This window comes from Anomaloglossus baeobatrachus, chromosome 3 (assembly GCF_048569485.1).
Source record: "Anomaloglossus baeobatrachus isolate aAnoBae1 chromosome 3, aAnoBae1.hap1, whole genome shotgun sequence".
NCBI classification, from domain to species: domain Eukaryota; kingdom Metazoa; phylum Chordata; class Amphibia; order Anura; family Aromobatidae; genus Anomaloglossus; species Anomaloglossus baeobatrachus.
Genome location: NC_134355.1, coordinates 315622612 through 315640847, shown reverse-complemented (window position 1 = coordinate 315640847; position 18236 = coordinate 315622612). Strand labels below are relative to the sequence as shown.

Here is an 18236-nt window from a genome sequence, read left to right as displayed (position 1 = left end):
TGAACATATGAATAAAGAGAAATATAGGTATTGAATTGATCAATGCAACAGAGCCCCAACACTACGCCAAAGTATTTCTCTACGTTGGGGTCGCTAGCTAGTGTGTGTCCTCTCATGCAGTTAAAAAACTTACCGTGTATGGGAAGCTCCTCTAGTTATATTTCATCAACTCACAAAGCCCTCACCATGTATACATCATATGCGTGCCCAGATACCCTAAGGCAATTCATACCGCATTTAGAAAATCATGGTGGAGGCCACTAGCTCAAAACAAATAAACAAACCAACATAATAAACAAAACCAAGGGTGATTATGCCAAATCAACGGACGTTAGTCCAATTTGATAGAAAAACTAAGCATAAAAAATAAATATACCTAACAAAAAATGTCATCAATTAACATCTGATACTGACAGTGGTCAGATACCATAATTATGAACATATATTAGGCATATAACAGGAATGGTCTCACCAACTCCTTCCAAAGATGGGGGGCAGGCAGTCTCTCCTTTGGATTCCTGGGTTCAGCATGCTAGTCCAGCATTCACTCTCCCTATCCAATCAGGAGAACACAAAATAACAAAATTACCTGCCACCCCAAACTCCCGTCCTAACAAGGACGGTCCACATCTATTGCAAGGTTGGACCCCTAAGCTGACCCTGTTGGTGTCCCGACGCGTTTCGTCCACATCGACTCCTCAGGGGACATATTATTAGAAATATACCAGGTCCTCACTGCCAGCCCTCACATGCCTCAGATGTCAAAAAAGACCAACCTTGCAATAGATGTGGACCGTCCTTGTTAGGACGGGAGTTTGGGGTGGCAGGTAATTTTGTTATGTGGACTGGCAATAGGTGTGGGTGGGGCCGGGTTCACAAATGAAAGACTACAAATCAATCAAGAAATAACGTCTGGAACACCATTCTGTGTCTGAACTGGGTGCAAAAACCTACAAAATCTACACTATTTGGAGAGAAGGTATGCACACCAGTGACTATGTAAGGGGAATATATGAAAAACAGAAACTGCTCTGTGAATACTGACATGAAAAATCCAATAGCTATATGTAAGAATGAAAATATGAAAATGGAATCTGCATTACTGCCATGAACATATGAATAAAGAGAAATTTAGCTATTGAATTGATCAATGCAACAGAGCCCCAACACTACGCCAAAGTATTTCTCTACGTTGGGGTCCCTAGCTTGTGTGTGTCCTCTCATGCAGTTAAAAAACTTACTGTGTATGGGAAGCTGAGACCCAGGCTATATATGCGTATAATGTGGACTGGAAATAGGTGTGGGTGGGGCCGGGTTCACAAACGAAAGACTACAAATCAATCAAGAAATAACGTCTCGAACACCATTCTGTGTCTGAACTGGGTGCAAAAACCTAAAAAATCTACACTATATGGAGAGAAGGTATGCACACCAGTGACTATGTAAGGGGAATATATGAAAACCAGAAACTTCAGACTCAGGATGGTGTTCCAGACATTTTAAAACTTAACATGTTAATGCAATCGAAGGCAAAAACACCATGAAAGAAAACTTCCTTCCCGAAATAAAAGCATGGCAGTCACACTAGTTCTTTGGATCAACATCCCCTCACAGAATCTCATACCAATTACCTGTAATATAATATTTTGCAAGAAAGGCATCCACTCTCTCCTCTAATGTTTTTAGTGAATCGATCATTACAACAACAGTTTCATATCAATGATCTGTCAACAGAGATCAGCCTTGCCCCTGATCATGATGTCACTTTCGAGGGTGGGGCATTAAATTGTACAGTATGGTGATCATACTGAGCACATGTCAGAAATGACAACTGATGCATGCTCAGTGGAGCAGTGACTTCCCCAGCCCCTGTAACGGATTTCACTGATGACGCTTTGCTTCAGAATGAGAACAGATGCTGTGGTAAGTGAGTACAGCCTCTGACCAGTGATAATGTCTTGTTTAAGTATCCCAGCATGTATTGCGGATTCAAAAATAAAGTGTCCCCAAATTGGAAGTTGGTAAAAACTAAAATTAAAGGTTTTAGAGTAGAGAGGGTGCAGTAGGGATTTTTTAACTAAAGAAATAAGATAATAATAAATCTCATTCAAAAATAAAGTGTATATTTTTTCGGATCACCACTTTAATTGCTTTATTTATTTATTTTATGTCATTTTCATTTTTTAAGAGCCAGATAACCTCTTCTAAGGATAATTTACTTGATGATTACAGTCTCCACTAGAGGGAACATGGAAATTACTATTTTATGACACTATGTCCAAACTAAAGGCTGAACATGTACTTTAGGGCATTATGATAATAACAGAACTCTAGGATGCAGTTTCTTCATTGAGCTCCCACGTAATCTTCATTGGCAGATCTCCCATCTTCTCTTTGTATACTTTATCAAACATCTCATTTTGTGCCACCGTCATTAGATTTTTCCAGTCACCAACAATCCCTGGTAAATAAAGAAAAAGGTGAGCCAATGTCTTCATGGACAATAAAAAGTGAAGATTACAATATATAAAGAAGATCAATTGAAGCTATGCCTGCATGCCAAAATCGTCTGATATTGTTTCCATTGAAGTTGTCAGGCAACTTTTTATTCACCTTTTCCCCATAAATATGCTGTTCCAGCAGGGATGCCAGTAGTTATCTGTTGCAGTCATGAGCCAAACACATGTCATTATCCGTGCAGCTTAGAAAACAAAATTCAATCAGAACGACCAGATTTTAGGTGCAAGAACAGGGGGAATTGATGATAAATGTAATCATATACAGTATATACAGTATATATATATATATATATATATATATATATATATAAATATATATATATATATACATATATACATACAGTGGGAGTGAAAGAAGTATTGAAGCCAGCACTAGAGATGAGCGAACGAAAATTTTGGTGTTCAGTGTTCAGACCAAACATAGACTTTACAAAAAAAAAACAGAGCTCTGGTTGCCTTACGTATGCTGACCACTCGAGCGAGTATCACTGTGCTTGACCAGTGTGAGCCACTTGCAATATTTGAATGGTTCACAATGGAGGAAGCAACAGCGTTATCGATATTAGTGTGCACCAAAAAAAAAAAATAAAAAACACCACCCACCCTTCCCTGGAAGTCTTCTGTTTATGGCTGGCCACATGTGGACTTCCATTGGGATTGAGGTCAAGTCTATGTCCCAGACCAAAGTTTATCTAAAGTCCAGCTGAACCCCCCAAACTGAAGTTCCACGGGTCCGCTCATATCTACCCATCACCACTTTTCTGAGTAAATATATTTCTAAAGGTGCAATTAAACATGACTTTCTCACAAGATGTTGGTAGCAACCCATCCAGTCCACACATAAAAAGAAGTAAAACTGTAGTTGTCCATAATTTAATTATGTGTAATAATCAGGAGTGACACAGGGAAAAATATTGAACACATGAAGAAAGAAGAGGTGCAAAAAGCCATGGAAACTCATGACATCAGCTGAAATCTATCAGTAATTAGAAAGCAATCGTGGCACTTAGTGAAAAATAATATTGGCTGGTTCAACTGCTGACCTATAAAAAGTTGTTTTATAACTAAGGTGCCACACAAGAAACATCTCATGATGGGTTAAAATGGCAAGCTACTGTATCTCAAGCTCTTTGCAACCTTATTGTTGCAAAACATACTGATGGCATTGGTTACAGAAGAATTTCTAGGATAGGGGCAAAAGGGTGCACAGTCAATATATAATTATAATATATAAATAACCTCCATGCTCACCCGTGCAGTAAGGGGCAAGACAAAATAAGAAGAAAAGTACTGCACAATCGGGAGCAGAGTCCAATAATGTTTATGAAAGACAATTTTATTGTAGCAAAAATATCCATAAAATCATTTACAATGCAAAAAACACACTAACTAACACGGTATGAGTCCTTGTTTGTGATTTAATGTGTATATTTTCATTGGTCAAGCATTTTTCACTTATGTACAGTTAGGTCCAGAAATATTTGGACAGTGACACAAGTTTTGTTATTTTAGCTGTTTACAAAAACATGTTCAGAAATACAATTATATATATATAATATGGGCTGAAAGTGCACACTCCCAGCTGCAATACGAGAGTTTTCACATCCAAATCGGAGAAAGGGTTTAGGAATCATAGCTCTGTAATGCATAGCCTCCTCTTTTTCAAGGGACCAAAAGTAATTGGACAAGGGACTCTAAGGGCTGCAATTAACTCTGAAGGCGTCTCCCTCGTTAACCTGTAATCAATGAAGTAGTTAAAAGGTCTGGGGTTGATTACAGGTGTGTGGTTTTGCATTTGGAAGCTGTTGCTGTGACCAGACAACATGCGGTCTAAGGAACTCTCAATTGAGGTGAAGCAGAACATCCTGAGGCTGAAAAAAAAAGAAAAAATCCATCAGAGAGATAGCAGACATGCTTGGAGTAGCAAAATCAACAGTCGGGTACATTCTGAGAAAAAAGGAATTGACTGGTGAGCTTGGGAACTCAAAAAGGCCTGGGCGTCCACGGATGACAACAGTGGTGGATGATCGCCGCATACTTTCTTTGGTGAAGAAGAACCCGTTCACAACATCAACTGAAGTCCAGAACACTCTCATTGAAGTAGGTGTATCTGTCTCTAAGTCAACAGTAAAGAGAAGACTCCATGAAAGTAAATACAAAGGGTTCACATCTGGATGCAAACCATTCATCAATTCCAAAAATAGACAGGCCAGAGTTAAATTTGCTGAAAAACACCTCATGAAGCCAGCTCAGTTCTGGAAAAGTATTCTATGGACAGATGAGACAAAGATCAACCTGTACCAGAATGATGGGAAGAAAAAAGTTTGGAGAAGAAAGGGAACGGCACATGATCCAAGGCACACCACATCCTCTGTAAAACATGGTGGAGGCAACGTGATGGCATGGGCATGCATGGCTTTCAATGGCACTGGGTCACTTGTGTTTATTGATGACATAACAGCAGACAAGAGTAGCCGGATGAATTCTGAAGTGTACCGGGATATACTTTCAGCCCAGATTCAGCCAAATGCCGCAAAGTTGATCGGTCGGCGCTTCATAGTACAGATGGACAATGACCCCAAGCATACAGCCAAAGCTACCCAGGAGTTCATGAGTGCAAAAAAGTGGAACATTCTGCAATGGCCAAGTCAATCACCAGATCTTAACCCAATGGAGCATGCATTTCACTTGCTCAAATCCAGACTTAAGACGGAAAGACCCACAAACAAGCAAGACCTGAAGGCTGCGGCTGTAAAGGCCTGGCAAAGCATTAAGAAGGAGGAAACCCAGCGTTTGGTGATGTCCATGGGTTCCAGACTTAAGGCAGTGATTGCCTCCAAAGGATTCGCAACAAAATATTGAAAATAAAAATATTTTGTTTGGGTTTGGTTTATTTGTCCAATTACTTTTGACCTCCTAAAATGTGGAGTGTTTGTAAAGAAATGTGTACAATTCCTACAATTTCTATCAGATATTTTTGTTCAAACCTTCAAATTAAACGTTACAATCTGCACTTGAATTCTCTTGTAGAGATTTCATTTCAAATCCAATGTGGTGGCATGCAGAGCCCAACTCGCGAAAATTGTGTCACTGTCCAAATATTTCTGGACCTAACTGTATATGCAATATCATTATCATTGTGATGTATATTGAGGGGTTATCTCGGCTCTGGTTGTTTATTATATAATGTTATGGAATACCACTATATTACTATGAGCTGTTGGGGAGACTCATACCGTGTTAATTAGTGTGTTTTTTGCATTTTAAATGATTTTATGGATATTTTTGCTACAACAAAATTGTCTTCATAAACATTATTGGACTCTGCTCCCCATTGTGCAGTACTTTTCTTCTTATTTTTTTTTACAGAAGAATTTCTAAACTACTGAAGGTTCTTGTGAGAATTGTTGGGGTCATAATCTAGAAGTGGAAAGAACGTCATTTCACCATAAACCAGCCTTGAAAAGATGCCCTCCGCAAGATTTCAGAGGAGTGAAAAAAATTATCAGAAGAGTTGTCCAAAAGCCAAGTACCACCTGTGGAGAGCTACAAAAATACCTGAAATCAGCAGGTACAATTTGTGACGCCCCAGGGCTGTGGAGTATTCGGTCCCGTGCGTGTGTGACACTCAGGGGAGTCGTGGTTGTGGCCGATGCCCGGTTCCGTAACCCCGGGGGTCGGTCCGAAATAAATAAAATAAAATAAAATAGTTTTTGTCGACTACGCCACTTGCGGTGTGCTGCCAGGTTATTTGAAGCTGTCGCTCCAGGGGTCTGCTGGGGCTGATGGAATTGTGCAGCTTAGGTGTTTTGGGTCCTTCACAAGCAGGGCTGGGCCCCAGTAGAGGATGATGGGAGTTGTAGTGAGAAAACAGTCTATGTGAGTGCACGCCATCAAGGAAACAGTTCACACCAGTGTTGCCGTTTAACTTGCCCTGTTTACTTTGCTGTGGTGGTACCTGAAACCATGGGTGTGGGTCCCAGGTGTATCCACTCCCCTTGTTCTCCGTGCCAACTGTGATCTGGGTTCACTGTCCTCCGTTCACTCTTGATGATGGGCTCCCGTGGCCTAGAGGTGCTTTGGAATCCCTCCGTTTCTGTCTTGGTCCTATTGCAGGCAGCCTGGACTATTTAAGGGGTTCAGTCTCCGGTCCCCTCTTTGCTGCTTGTGCTTCAAACTTTTTGGGTTGGCAATGGACCCTGGAGAACTTCTCACTTGGCAGAGTTAACAGTTGGCCATAAAGGGTCCCACTGTCCTAGGGTCTGCACTCCGCCTTGTGCTGAGTACTGTGAGCCTTGGTTCTAGATTTCCACAGGCCTCCTGTGGTTCCTGGAGTCTGACGCTTCCACAGGTAACCCACAGTGCCTGGAGTCCCGGTTCCGTACTCCACAGTCACTCACTCCTTTTACAGCACTCCGGTGGTTCTTCAGGTCAGTTTCAGTATTTTCCACTTTCTACTACTACTCATCTCCTCCTCTCCTCAGACTAACTACTTCCTTCTTCACCACATTCTGACTGACTTTCTACTTCTCTCTCTCCTCTGACAGACTGCACACCACTTCCTCCCGCCTTTTCCAACTGACCACTGGCCCCTGCCCTCACTGGGTCTCTCCCTCAGGTTGGGTGGCTACCGTTCAATCAGTGCCCTCCCATTTTACCTGTTACTAGGCAGTCTCCCAGTTTGGTGTTGGGGTTGTGTGTGTGGCCTGAAGGTGCTGGTGTGTTTGCTGGCACGGGTATTCCGGGGTTTGGGTTTCCACGGGTTACAATTGTGGCACCTGGTACCTCAGGGATGCTACAAATTGTTTCTAAGAAAACTATAAGTAATGCACGCAACGTTCCATGGCCTCTATGAATGCTCATCTTGCAAGACTACATTGCTGAACAAAAAGCACGCTCAAGTGCGTTTAACATTTAAATCTAAATTTAACTCTTCAAATTTAGACATGCCTGTGATACAATGGGAAATCTAAACTGGTTAGATGAGACCACAACTGAACTCGGATGTCATAATACACCATGTTTGGAAGCCAAAAATCACTGCATATCACCCCAAAAATTCTTTACCAGCAGTAAAGTTTGGATGTGGGGCTCTTTTGCAGCATACAGCACTGAAAAATATAATTGAAGGAAGGATGAATGGACAAATGTACAGAGACATTCTTGAGGAAAGTCTGTTGTCATCAATCAGGATGATGAAGATGAAATGAAGGTGAACATTTCAGCAAGACAATGATCCCAAACAAACACCCAAGGAAACTTTCAATTGGTTTCAGAGAAAATAAAGCTGCTGATATTACCTAGCCAATCATCTGACCTCAATTCAATAGAAAATTTATAGAAGGAACTTGTCATGAGTGTGTCATCCTCAAATGAGACCTAGGGGGACCGAGGATCAGAAGGTCAGAACGTTTGGTTGATTGCAGATCAGTTTTAGAATCCGCTCATCGCTTATCCTGAGTAGGATCTCATATTTATTTCCATTTGTTGCTGAATGGATTAAGGTCTCTTTTCTATCCTGCTGAGATTAACTTGTAGCTGTAGCTATGCTCTTCTGCTATATAAACTCACTCCTTACTGTCTCCTATGCCAGCTAAAGCTCATTCTATAACTGAACACTTTGAAGACGCCTAGCTCAGGAGCAGCTGAGGTGTTGTTACTGTTGCAGCTGAGAAGGCTCCTGCTTGGGTAGTGGTGGAGAACTATTTGCTTTGTCTTTCCCCTGTTTCTTACCTTCCTCGTGTTGTTTTATTGTAGTGGTGACACTAGTGTCTCGCTGACCTAGGTACTAGTCAGGGTAAGTTCAGGGCCAGTGAGGACGTAGTCATGTGATGACGTCTGGGGGAAAAGGCCCGTCTTGGTCTTTAGGGAGTGCAGGGACCAGCCTCAAGTGAATGTTCGGAGGTGACCCCGCTTCCCTCTTCCTAGCGCCATGGCCATTCTTTATTAGAGTTGAGCGCGGTTCGCGGTATGAGGTTCTCCGGTTCTAGGCTCGAGTGATTTTGGGGCCTGTTCTAGATCGAACTAGAACTCGAGCTTTTTGCAAAAGCTCGATAGTTCTAGAAACGTTCGAGAACGGTTCTAGCAGCAAAAAAACAGCTAATTCCTAGCTGGCTTTCCGCTGTAATAGTGTAAGTCACTCTGTGACTCACACTATTATGAAATTTCAGTGTATAGTGTGCGGGAACAGTGCCTTCAGATCACTGCTGTTTGTATAATGGCGATCGCCATTTTTTTTTTTTTTTCCTTGTCTTCCTTCCCTAAGCATGACTCGCCCACCCCAGGGCTATGGGACACCCGGTGCCGGGCCGGACTAGTCCGGTGGTAGTCAGTGGTGGCTGGGCCCGGCTCCGTGGCCCTGGTGGGTGTCAGTTGAATATGTGGCTGATGAGTTAAAGTTAATGTTCGTGACGCCACCTGTGGTATGCGGCTATTAAGCCGCCGCTGCTATGGGAGAACTCCGGGGTGATGTTATGGCAGCTATGATGGTACTGCTCCCCACAGGTGGAGCGATGCCCCGGGATACCGTTGGTGCCCGTGAAAGTCTATGGTGTTGTGTGGCTAACACGGTGCAGGGCCGACAGGCGAGGAAAGAACCAGGCACAAACAACAGTCTCTTTACCTTCTCCTCTTTTACTCTGGGAACAGTCCAGTCCTGGGAGACCGTTACAGGTGGTGATGGGGATCCGGTCGGCCTGGAAGTACTTGGGATGATCTTTCTGGCCAGCTGAGTATGAGGCCTACTCCTGTACTTTGCTTTGTGATGATAGGACCCTGCTTCTCTGAATCCAGCAATGGCCCTCTTCGCTGCTGGGACCAATAGCACGTCCCTTCTTTCTGTAGGTGGCTGCGCAGACCCTCTCTCTGGTGCTTCTCCGCTGGAGTCCACACCGGGCCCTGATGCTACAGCTGTACCTTGGATGTTTCTGGGCCAGGGGCTTGCAGCTCTCCTGCCCTTCGGACTCGGCTACCAGGGACGGATTTTATACCCTGGCAACCACAGACTCCGATGTCTGAGTCTCTCTGCTGCCTCTCAGCTATTCCTGCTTCTCTGGGCCAAGCTGCTCCAGCTCCAGGCCCCAGATTCACAGGACAGCTCACTCTGCGTCTGTTCACTTCCACTACTCCCTTCAGACTGACTCCACTTCCTCCCTCTGGTCAGGTAGAGGAAGGCTCCCTGGAATTCCAGGTTCAGAGCTCCCCCTGCTGGCCGGAGGGAGAACTGTGTTGGGTGTTAAACCTGCTGGCCAATGGATCTCCCAATTACCTCCAGGCTCAGCATTAACCCTTTGGGAGGGCAATGCTGTTGTGGCGACCAGGTCCTAGGGCGCCACACTCCCCCTTAGTTAAATTCAGTACTCCCGGACTGTGGAAACAACACATAACATGTCATACATTTCATCCCCATATGGGAGGCACATTCTCTTTAACGTTACAAATTCAAACAGTACTATAAGAGTCCAGTGTGGCTCCCTGCCGGGTGTCCATTACACTGCTCCATGGGGGACCCGCCGCGATAAAACCCCCAACGTAGGCTCTGGGCGTGCGTCAGAGCATTGATGACCCCACTCTATGCACGCCGGACGGGTTTTTCTTCAGGGGTGTCGAGCACACTGGTGCTAACTATGAACAATTTAGGTGTTGGCCACCCATAGTCCAGTGGCCCAATTGTCCATTTTCACAATCAAAGAAAAAGAAAAACATTTTGTACACAACATTACAGACATTTCGCATAACTATTTACATTCCAATAAATACTCTTTCTTTCTCCTTTATACATTTGATTCCCTATACCTTAGAGGGGGTTGTCCCCGAGTGCTGCGTTGGGACCTGCGTAGCTCTGGTGTTTGTCCCTGACTACTTAGTGTGTCTCCTATCTCAGCACTACCGGTAGGCCTAACCCCAATAGGTATGCATGATGATCGCCCATGTGGTCTAAGAGTCGCCAAGGGTATGACAGGTTCACCACTGACAGGGGGTTGATCCTCCTGTTCCACTGCTGGCGTGTCACCTCGTGTCGGGGCGGACGGTTCTTTGGGTGGATCCGGAACCTGTTCTGTTTCTGGCTCGACCAACTGTGGGAACGTCAGGACCGGTACCACTACGGCACCATTTATGCGGGTCCAAGTCTTGGGGAATTTGCCGAGGATTGTTTGTATCATCTCTTCCCCCTCTTCTCGAACTTCCTCCACTTCCTTTTGAACTTTGCACCGCTCAGGGCACGTCTTCAGGCGGTCTCTGGATACTGCTTGACAAGTCTTGCCTTCATCCTTGCTTATGAGGCACACCTTACTGTTGTCAAAGTTGGAGGGGATAATGGTGTAGGGCTCGTTTTCCCACTGATCATCCAATTTATGCGTCCTCCGCTTCTTCTTGAGGACTTGTTCTCCAGGTGCTAAGGGAGTTGCTGGGGCCGTTTGATTGTACTGCTGTTCTTGTCTCGTTCTTGCTTGAGACAGGCTCCTTTCCACGCACTCCTGGACCTTACGGTACCGCTGCTGCCGTTCTGCATCCCAATCCTCTATTTCTTGAACCGCCTCAGGCGACACAGTCCCCATCTCAAAGTCTACAGGCAACTTGCCTGGTCTGGCTCGCATCAGGTAAGCGGGGCTGCAGTTGGTCGAATTCACTGGGATGTGGTTGTACAAGTCTACCAGATCTGGCAACTTTTCTGGCCATTGGTTCCTCTCTTCCAGCGGTAGGGTCTTCAGCATATCAATAACCACATGGTTCATTTTCTCGCACAGTCCATTGGTCTGGGGGTGGTACGGTGTGGTTCGAATTTTCTTACAACCGTACATGTTACAGAACTCTTGGAACACTTCAGCCTCGAATGCAGGACCCTGATCCGTCAGTACCCTTTCCGGATAGCCGTGCGGTCGACAAAAGGATGCCTGGAACGCTCTAGCTGCCGTCCTGGCTGTCTGGTCCTTCACAGGCACTACTACCAGGAAACGAGAGTAATGGTCCACAATGGTGAGGGCGTACACATAGCCTGACCGGCTTGGTGTTAACTTCACGTGGTCCAGGGCCACCAACTCCAGGGGCTGCTTCGTGACAATTGGCTGTAGGGGAGACCTTTGGCTGGCATCATCCTTCCGCCTCAAGTTACACGGGCCACAGTCTCGGCACCATTTCTCGATCATCTTTCTCATGTGCACCCAGTAGAACCGATCACGGAGTAAGGCCTCCAACTTCTTCCACCCGAAGTGCCCGGCGTTATCATGATACGCTGCTAGGACCATTGGAGCATCCCTCTGCGGAACCACTATCTGCCAGACAAGTTCATTTGTTCGATAGTTGACATATCTCTTGCAGAGCTTGCCTTGGTAGGTGAACAGTCGTCCCCTCTCTTTCCACAACTGCTGGGCTTCTTCTGGAGCATCTGGGCCAAGATGAGTCTCAGCTTGTGCTAGCTTTTCTTTGACCAATCGCACAGCCGGGTCACCGTTCTGTGTCTCTTCCCAATTATGGTGGAGTAATGGGTTAACCGAGACCTCGTGTTGGCTCGAGCGCTTCACTCCCACAGCATGCTCACACTGGGAAACACCCTGATGATGGAAAGCCGGTAACTCTATCTCTTCGAGTTCATCCAGGTCTTCTCCAGATTCGGGTAAGTGAGGCATTCTGGACAGCGCATCAGCATTGTTATTCTTCTTGCCAGCCCGATACTTGATGGTAAAGTCAAAGTTAGACAGCCGGGCCATCCACCGCTGTTCCAACGCACCTAACTTGGCTGTTGCCAGGTGTGTCAACGGATTGTTGTCCGTGAAGATGGTGAACTTGGCCGACGCCAGATAGTGCTTGAAGCGTTCAGTCACTGCCCAAACAATAGCGAGGAACTCCAGCTTGAAGGAACTGTAGTTTTCTGGATTCCTTTCTGTGGGCCGAAGCTTCCTACTGGCGTACGCTATCACCTTCTCTCTGCCTCCCTGCACCTGGGACAACACAGCTCCCAGGCCCACGTTGCTGGCGTCTGTATACAGTACAAACGGCTGGCTGTAGTCAGGGTAGGCCAGAATTTCTTCTCCCGTGAGAGCCCCTTTCAGCTGGACAAAGGATGTTTCTAGTTGGCTGCTCCATTCAAAGGGAGGGCTCTGCTTCTTAGCCTGCTTTGGCTGGCCCACCAGGAGATCTTGAAGGGGCGCTGCTATCTTGGTGAAACCATCAATGAACCTTCGGTAGTAGCCCACCAGCCCAAGGAACTGCCGCACCTCCTTTACCGTGGTGGGTCTTGGCCAGTCCTTGATTACGGTGACTTTCTCCGGATCAGGTGCCACACCTTCTGCGCTGACCACATGACCCAGGTACTGTACCTTTGGCTTCAAGAGGTGACATTTGGACGGCTTGATCTTCAGGCCATATTTTGACAAAGACTCAAACACTTCTGCTAAGTGCTTCAGGTGGTCTTCATAAGTCTTGGAGTAGACTATGACGTCATCCAGGTACAACAGCACGGTTTCGAAGTTGTGGTGGCCCAAGCAGCACTCCATCAACCGTTGGAATGTCCCTGGGGCGTTGCAGAGCCCGAATGGCATACAGTTGAACTCGCAGAGGCCCATTGGCGTCGTGAATGCAGTCTTCTCCTTGTCCGCCTCTGCCACGGGAACCTGCCAATACCCACTGGTGAGATCCAAGGTGGAGAAATAGTTAGCTGACTTTAAGGCTGTTAGTGACTCCTCTATTCTGGGTAGTGGATAAGCATCTTTATGTGTAATGCGGTTAATTTGCCTGTAATCTACACACATTCTCATTGTACCATCTTTTTTCTTTACGAGCACTAGTGGAGCTGCCCAGGGGCTACAACTATCTCTGATAACCCCAGCCTCCTTCATTTCCCGTAACATTTCTTTGGCACGCTGATACTGTGCGGGGGGTACAGGGCGGTATCTCTCTTTAACGGGAGGATGATCACCCGTGGGGATTTGATGTTTAACCCCTTTCACCTGCCCAAAATCTAGGGGGTGTTTGCTGAAGACCCGCTCGTACTCCTGTACCACCCGGTAAACCCCATGCTTTTGGTGTGAGGGGGTGGAGTCGGTGCCCACATGTAAGTTTTGGCACCAGTCTTCCAGCTGCCCCTTGGAGCCATTGTCTTCCGCCTGGTCGGACGGGATCAAGGGTTCCACTGCTTTGATGGTGTTGTTGCTGACAGTGTACAATTTTGCTACAGTGGCGTACCGGGGCAATTTGGCTTCCTCCTCCCCACAATTCAGGACACGGATGGGCACTCTCCCCTTGCGGACGTCTGCTACCCCTCTGGCTATCAGGACTCCAGGCCTGCTGTCTGAATACACCGGTTCTACCAAGGCATGGTAATCCTGACCCTTGAGGCCTATTGCTGCCCGACACCATATCAACATTTCACTTCTTGGGGGTATTGCAATGGGGAGGGGGTCACTTACCCTCACACTGCCAATTTCTCCTCCGGCCAGCTCTACCTGCTGCCTCCTCATCAGGGCTCTGATCTCCCTCTGTAGGGCACGCTGCTGCCCGGAGCTGGCAGTTTCAGACGCCTGTTGCAACAAAATTATCACTTCGGCAACACAATTTTCTATCACATTTGTACCAATGGTTACCAATGGGTCAGATTCTTTGCGATCAATATCTACAATTATCATCCCCTGACATGGCAATTCTACCCGCCCCACTTTAATGGTTACTTCTTTGTACCCAATTTGAGGTAAGGGCTGACCATTACTGGCCACAATTGTTAAATCATCATCTGGGCCATGGTCAATGTCTGAATCAGCCCAATATCTTTTGTACAGTTTGTAGGGGATGGTTGTTACCTGGGACCCCGTATCCAGGAGGGCATTCAAAGGGATCCCATCCAGCACAATAGGAAGGACCGGTCGTCCTCCCACATACTTGCTGCGGCTGGGTGTTGAGCCGGGCTTCCTTACACCTGGGGGTCGGCTCCTGGCCCCAGGCTCGGCCCATTTAAAGGACAGTATCGTGCAATGTGGCCCGCCTGGCTGCAGCGGCGGCAGATCGGTTGTCCCGTTGAATCATACCGGTCTGTGTCTCTGCCTCGGGTCGGCGGAACCCTCCTCTGTCGCATCCATGGGACGTCATCTGGGCTGGAGGCCAACTCGATTCTTGCAGGCGATGGGGTCACTTGTAGAGACTGCACGGTCTTGGCAAGGGCAGCTACAGTCTTGGTCAGCTCCTGGACCTGCTGTCTGAGCTCTGCAGTGGGATCCTTATCCAGGGACTGCGCCTCAGCCCCTGCAGTGGCTCGTGTTGCAGGCACCACCCCGGGGTACGTGATAGCAAGAGGCCGGAGGGGTACTGGGTCATTCGGTGTAGATTCTCTCAGTACCCGGATGGCCTGGTCCTTAAACTTTGCAAAGTCCAGAGCAGGGTTCTGCAGGACCATGATACGCAGCTGGGTCCTGTGGGCATCTGACAGGAGCCCCTCTATGAACTGCTCAGTTAGGAGTTTGTGTTCCTCACGTACACTCTCTGGGTCCACTTGTTTAACCGCTTTCAGGGCCTCTTGCAGGTTTAGGGCATAGTCCCTTATGCTGTCTGTGGCCCGCTGCTTGCACCCAAAGAATCTCATCTTTATCTCTGCTGCGGTGCGGGTGTCAAAAGTACTCTTTAGCTTGGCCAGTATCTGGGTTACTGTCCCTTTATCTGTATCAGGCCAGGACTTCACTTCACGCTGGGCTGCGCCGGCTAGCTGTCCCATTAATATGCCCACCTTCTGGCTCTCAGTCAGCGGATACACCCGGAACAAGCTGTGCAGGCTTTCTCTGAAGTCGCTCAAGGTATGGGACTCCCCGGAGTACTGCGGCAGCCATTCTGCGCCCGGTATGTACGGCATGGTGATCGGCATTACCGGCGCTACAGCGGGGGATGGGGCGACGGCGACAGGGATCGCTTCGGCTGGTGCTGCGGCGTCTCGGGCTATGGCAGCCACCTGCCCTCCCTCTGCGTCGGACATCTTCCTCCCCCTTAGTGAACCTTACCAGGCTCCGTTCACTTTTCAAATTTCCTTCTGGGTCGCGCGGGGTTAACAGCGCTCTGCTCTGATGGCGCGCTCCCTTCGCGCTCTTTGTCAGGCACGCCCCCCTTCTTCCTGCGCTCAGTGAGGCTAATGGCGGCGGCAGTTTTCAAACAGTGAAACACGCAGTAATACAGTCTTTAAAGCGCAATTCTTCAGGCGCACAGTACCCGGTGTGACCGGGCACGAAATCCTGTTCGTGACGCCAAAGTTGACTCGCCCACCCCAGGGCTATGGGACACCCGGTGCCGGGCCGGACTAGTCCGGTGGTAGTCAGTGGTGGCTGGGCCCGGCTCCGTGGCCCTGGTGGGTGTCAGTTGAATATGTGGCTGATGAGTTAAAGTTAATGTTCGTGACGCCACCTGTGGTATGCGGCTATTAAGCCGCCGCTGCTATGGGAGAACTCCGGGGTGATGTTATGGCAGCTATGATGGTACTGCTCCCCACAGGTGGAGCGATGCCCCGGGATACCGTTGGTGCCCGTGAAAGTCTATGGTGTTGTGTGGCTAACACGGTGCAGGGCCGACAGGCGAGGAAAGAACCAGGCACAAACAACAGTCTCTTTACCTTCTCCTCTTTTACTCTGGGAACAGTCCAGTCCTGGGAGACCGTTACAGGTGGTGATGGGGATCCGGTCGGCCTGGAAGTACTTGGGATGATCTTTCTGGCCAGCTGAGTATGAGGCCTACTCCTGTACTTTGCTTTGTGATGATAGGACCCTGCTTCTCTGAATCCAGCAATGGCCCTCTTCGCTGCTGGGACCAATAGCACGTCCCTTCTTTCTGTAGGTGGCTGCGCAGACCCTCTCTCTGGTGCTTCTCCGCTGGAGTCCACACCGGGCCCTGATGCTACAGCTGTACCTTGGATGTTTCTGGGCCAGGGGCTTGCAGCTCTCCTGCCCTTCGGACTCGGCTACCAGGGACGGATTTTATACCCTGGCAACCACAGACTCCGATGTCTGAGTCTCTCTGCTGCCTCTCAGCTATTCCTGCTTCTCTGGGCCAAGCTGCTCCAGCTCCAGGCCCCAGATTCACAGGACAGCTCACTCTGCGTCTGTTCACTTCCACTACTCCCTTCAGACTGACTCCACTTCCTCCCTCTGGTCAGGTAGAGGAAGGCTCCCTGGAATTCCAGGTTCAGAGCTCCCCCTGCTGGCCGGAGGGAGAACTGTGTTGGGTGTTAAACCTGCTGGCCAATGGATCTCCCAATTACCTCCAGGCTCAGCATTAACCCTTTGGGAGGGCAATGCTGTTGTGGCGACCAGGTCCTAGGGCGCCACAAGCGCGCGCGTGTAGTGGGGAGGGCCAGCATGTCAGCCAATCCCAGACACACACACAGCTAAGGGGACCTTTAGCCAGAGAAGCAACGGCATGTGTGATAGGATGTCCATGTCACATGTCCCTGCATTTTAAAACCAGACATTTTCCTCCAGCACGCCATTATCTGCCTTCTGCGTCCTTGGTGTCAGACATCACTGGCGCAGCTCCGTCCTGAGTCCTATCGCCGATACAGCTGTATGCGCTCCATACACAACGCTGGACAGCCTAGGGAGAGCACTTTCTATCAGTCCTTTTAAGAGCTCGTACCGGCAGGGTTAGAGCCATAAGTGACAGGTCCTAAAAACAGAGACAGCGTCTGTGTAGCTAAGGTCAGGGATTTTCTCGCTGCTTTTCCCCATTAGGAGGGAATAGAAAGGCAGGCTTCCTTTCCTCTACCCAGAGACCCACAATCCTGGCACTGTACCCTCCTGTCCTCTGCACACTCCAACTCATTATAACTAAGCCATTATACTAGCAAACACTGAGTGAACTTAGTGTCATCCTAAACGTGGCTGTTGGACTTCTGTATAGTCCCAGTAGTGCACAGATATTTGCAGCACGTCTGCCTGCATTGCACACTCAAACTCATTATAACTAAGCCATTATACTTGCAAACACTCAGTGAACCTAGTGGCATCCTAAACGTGGCTGTTGGACTTCTGTATCGTCCCACTAGTGCAAAGATATTTGCAGCACGTCTGCCTGCATTGCACACTCAAACTCATTGTTACTAAGCCATTATACTAGCAAACACTCAGTGAACCTAGTGGCATCCTAAACGTGGCTGTTGGACTTCTGTATCGTCCCTCTAGTGCAAAGATATTTGCAGCACGTCTGCCTGCATTGCACACTCAAACTCATTGTTACTAAGCCATTATACTAGCAAACACTCAGTGAACCTAGTGGCATCCTAAACGTGGCTGTTGGACTTCTGTATCGTCCCACTAGTGCAAAGATATTTTCAGCATGTCTGCCTGCATTGCACACTCAAACTCATTGTTACTAAGCCATTATACTAGCAAACACTCAGTGAACCTAGTGGCATCCTAAACGTGGCTGTTGGACTTCTGTATCGTCCCACTAGTGCAAAGATATTTGCAGCACGTCTGCCTGCATTGCACACTCAAACTCATTGTTACTAAGCCATTATACTAGCAAACACTCAGTGAACCTAGTGGCATCCTAAACGTGGCTGTTGGACTTCTGTATCGTCCCACTAGTGCAAAGATATTTGCAGCACGTCTGCCTGCATTGCACACTCAAACTCATTGTTACTAAGCCATTATACTACCAAACACTCAGTGAACCTAGTGGCATCCTAAACGTGGCTGTTGGACTTCTGTATCGTCCCACTAGTGCAAAGATATTTGCAGCACGTCTGCCTGC

General features: G+C 47.6%; 1 protein-coding gene across 2 annotated transcripts in view; it reads right to left on the bottom strand.

Annotated features, from left to right (window-relative positions):
* Positions 1-2134: 2134 nt before the first annotated feature.
* LOC142296417 (amine sulfotransferase-like) overlaps positions 2135-18236 on the bottom strand; it is a 186587-nt gene continuing 170485 nt past the window's right edge. For both annotated transcript variants that reach the window (XM_075340031.1, XM_075340030.1), the window contains exon 7: positions 2135-2461. In XM_075340031.1, the coding sequence (XP_075196146.1) occupies positions 2331-2461 (131 nt within the window). In that variant the 3' untranslated portion in view covers positions 2135-2330. The remainder of the gene's footprint in view (positions 2462-18236) is intronic.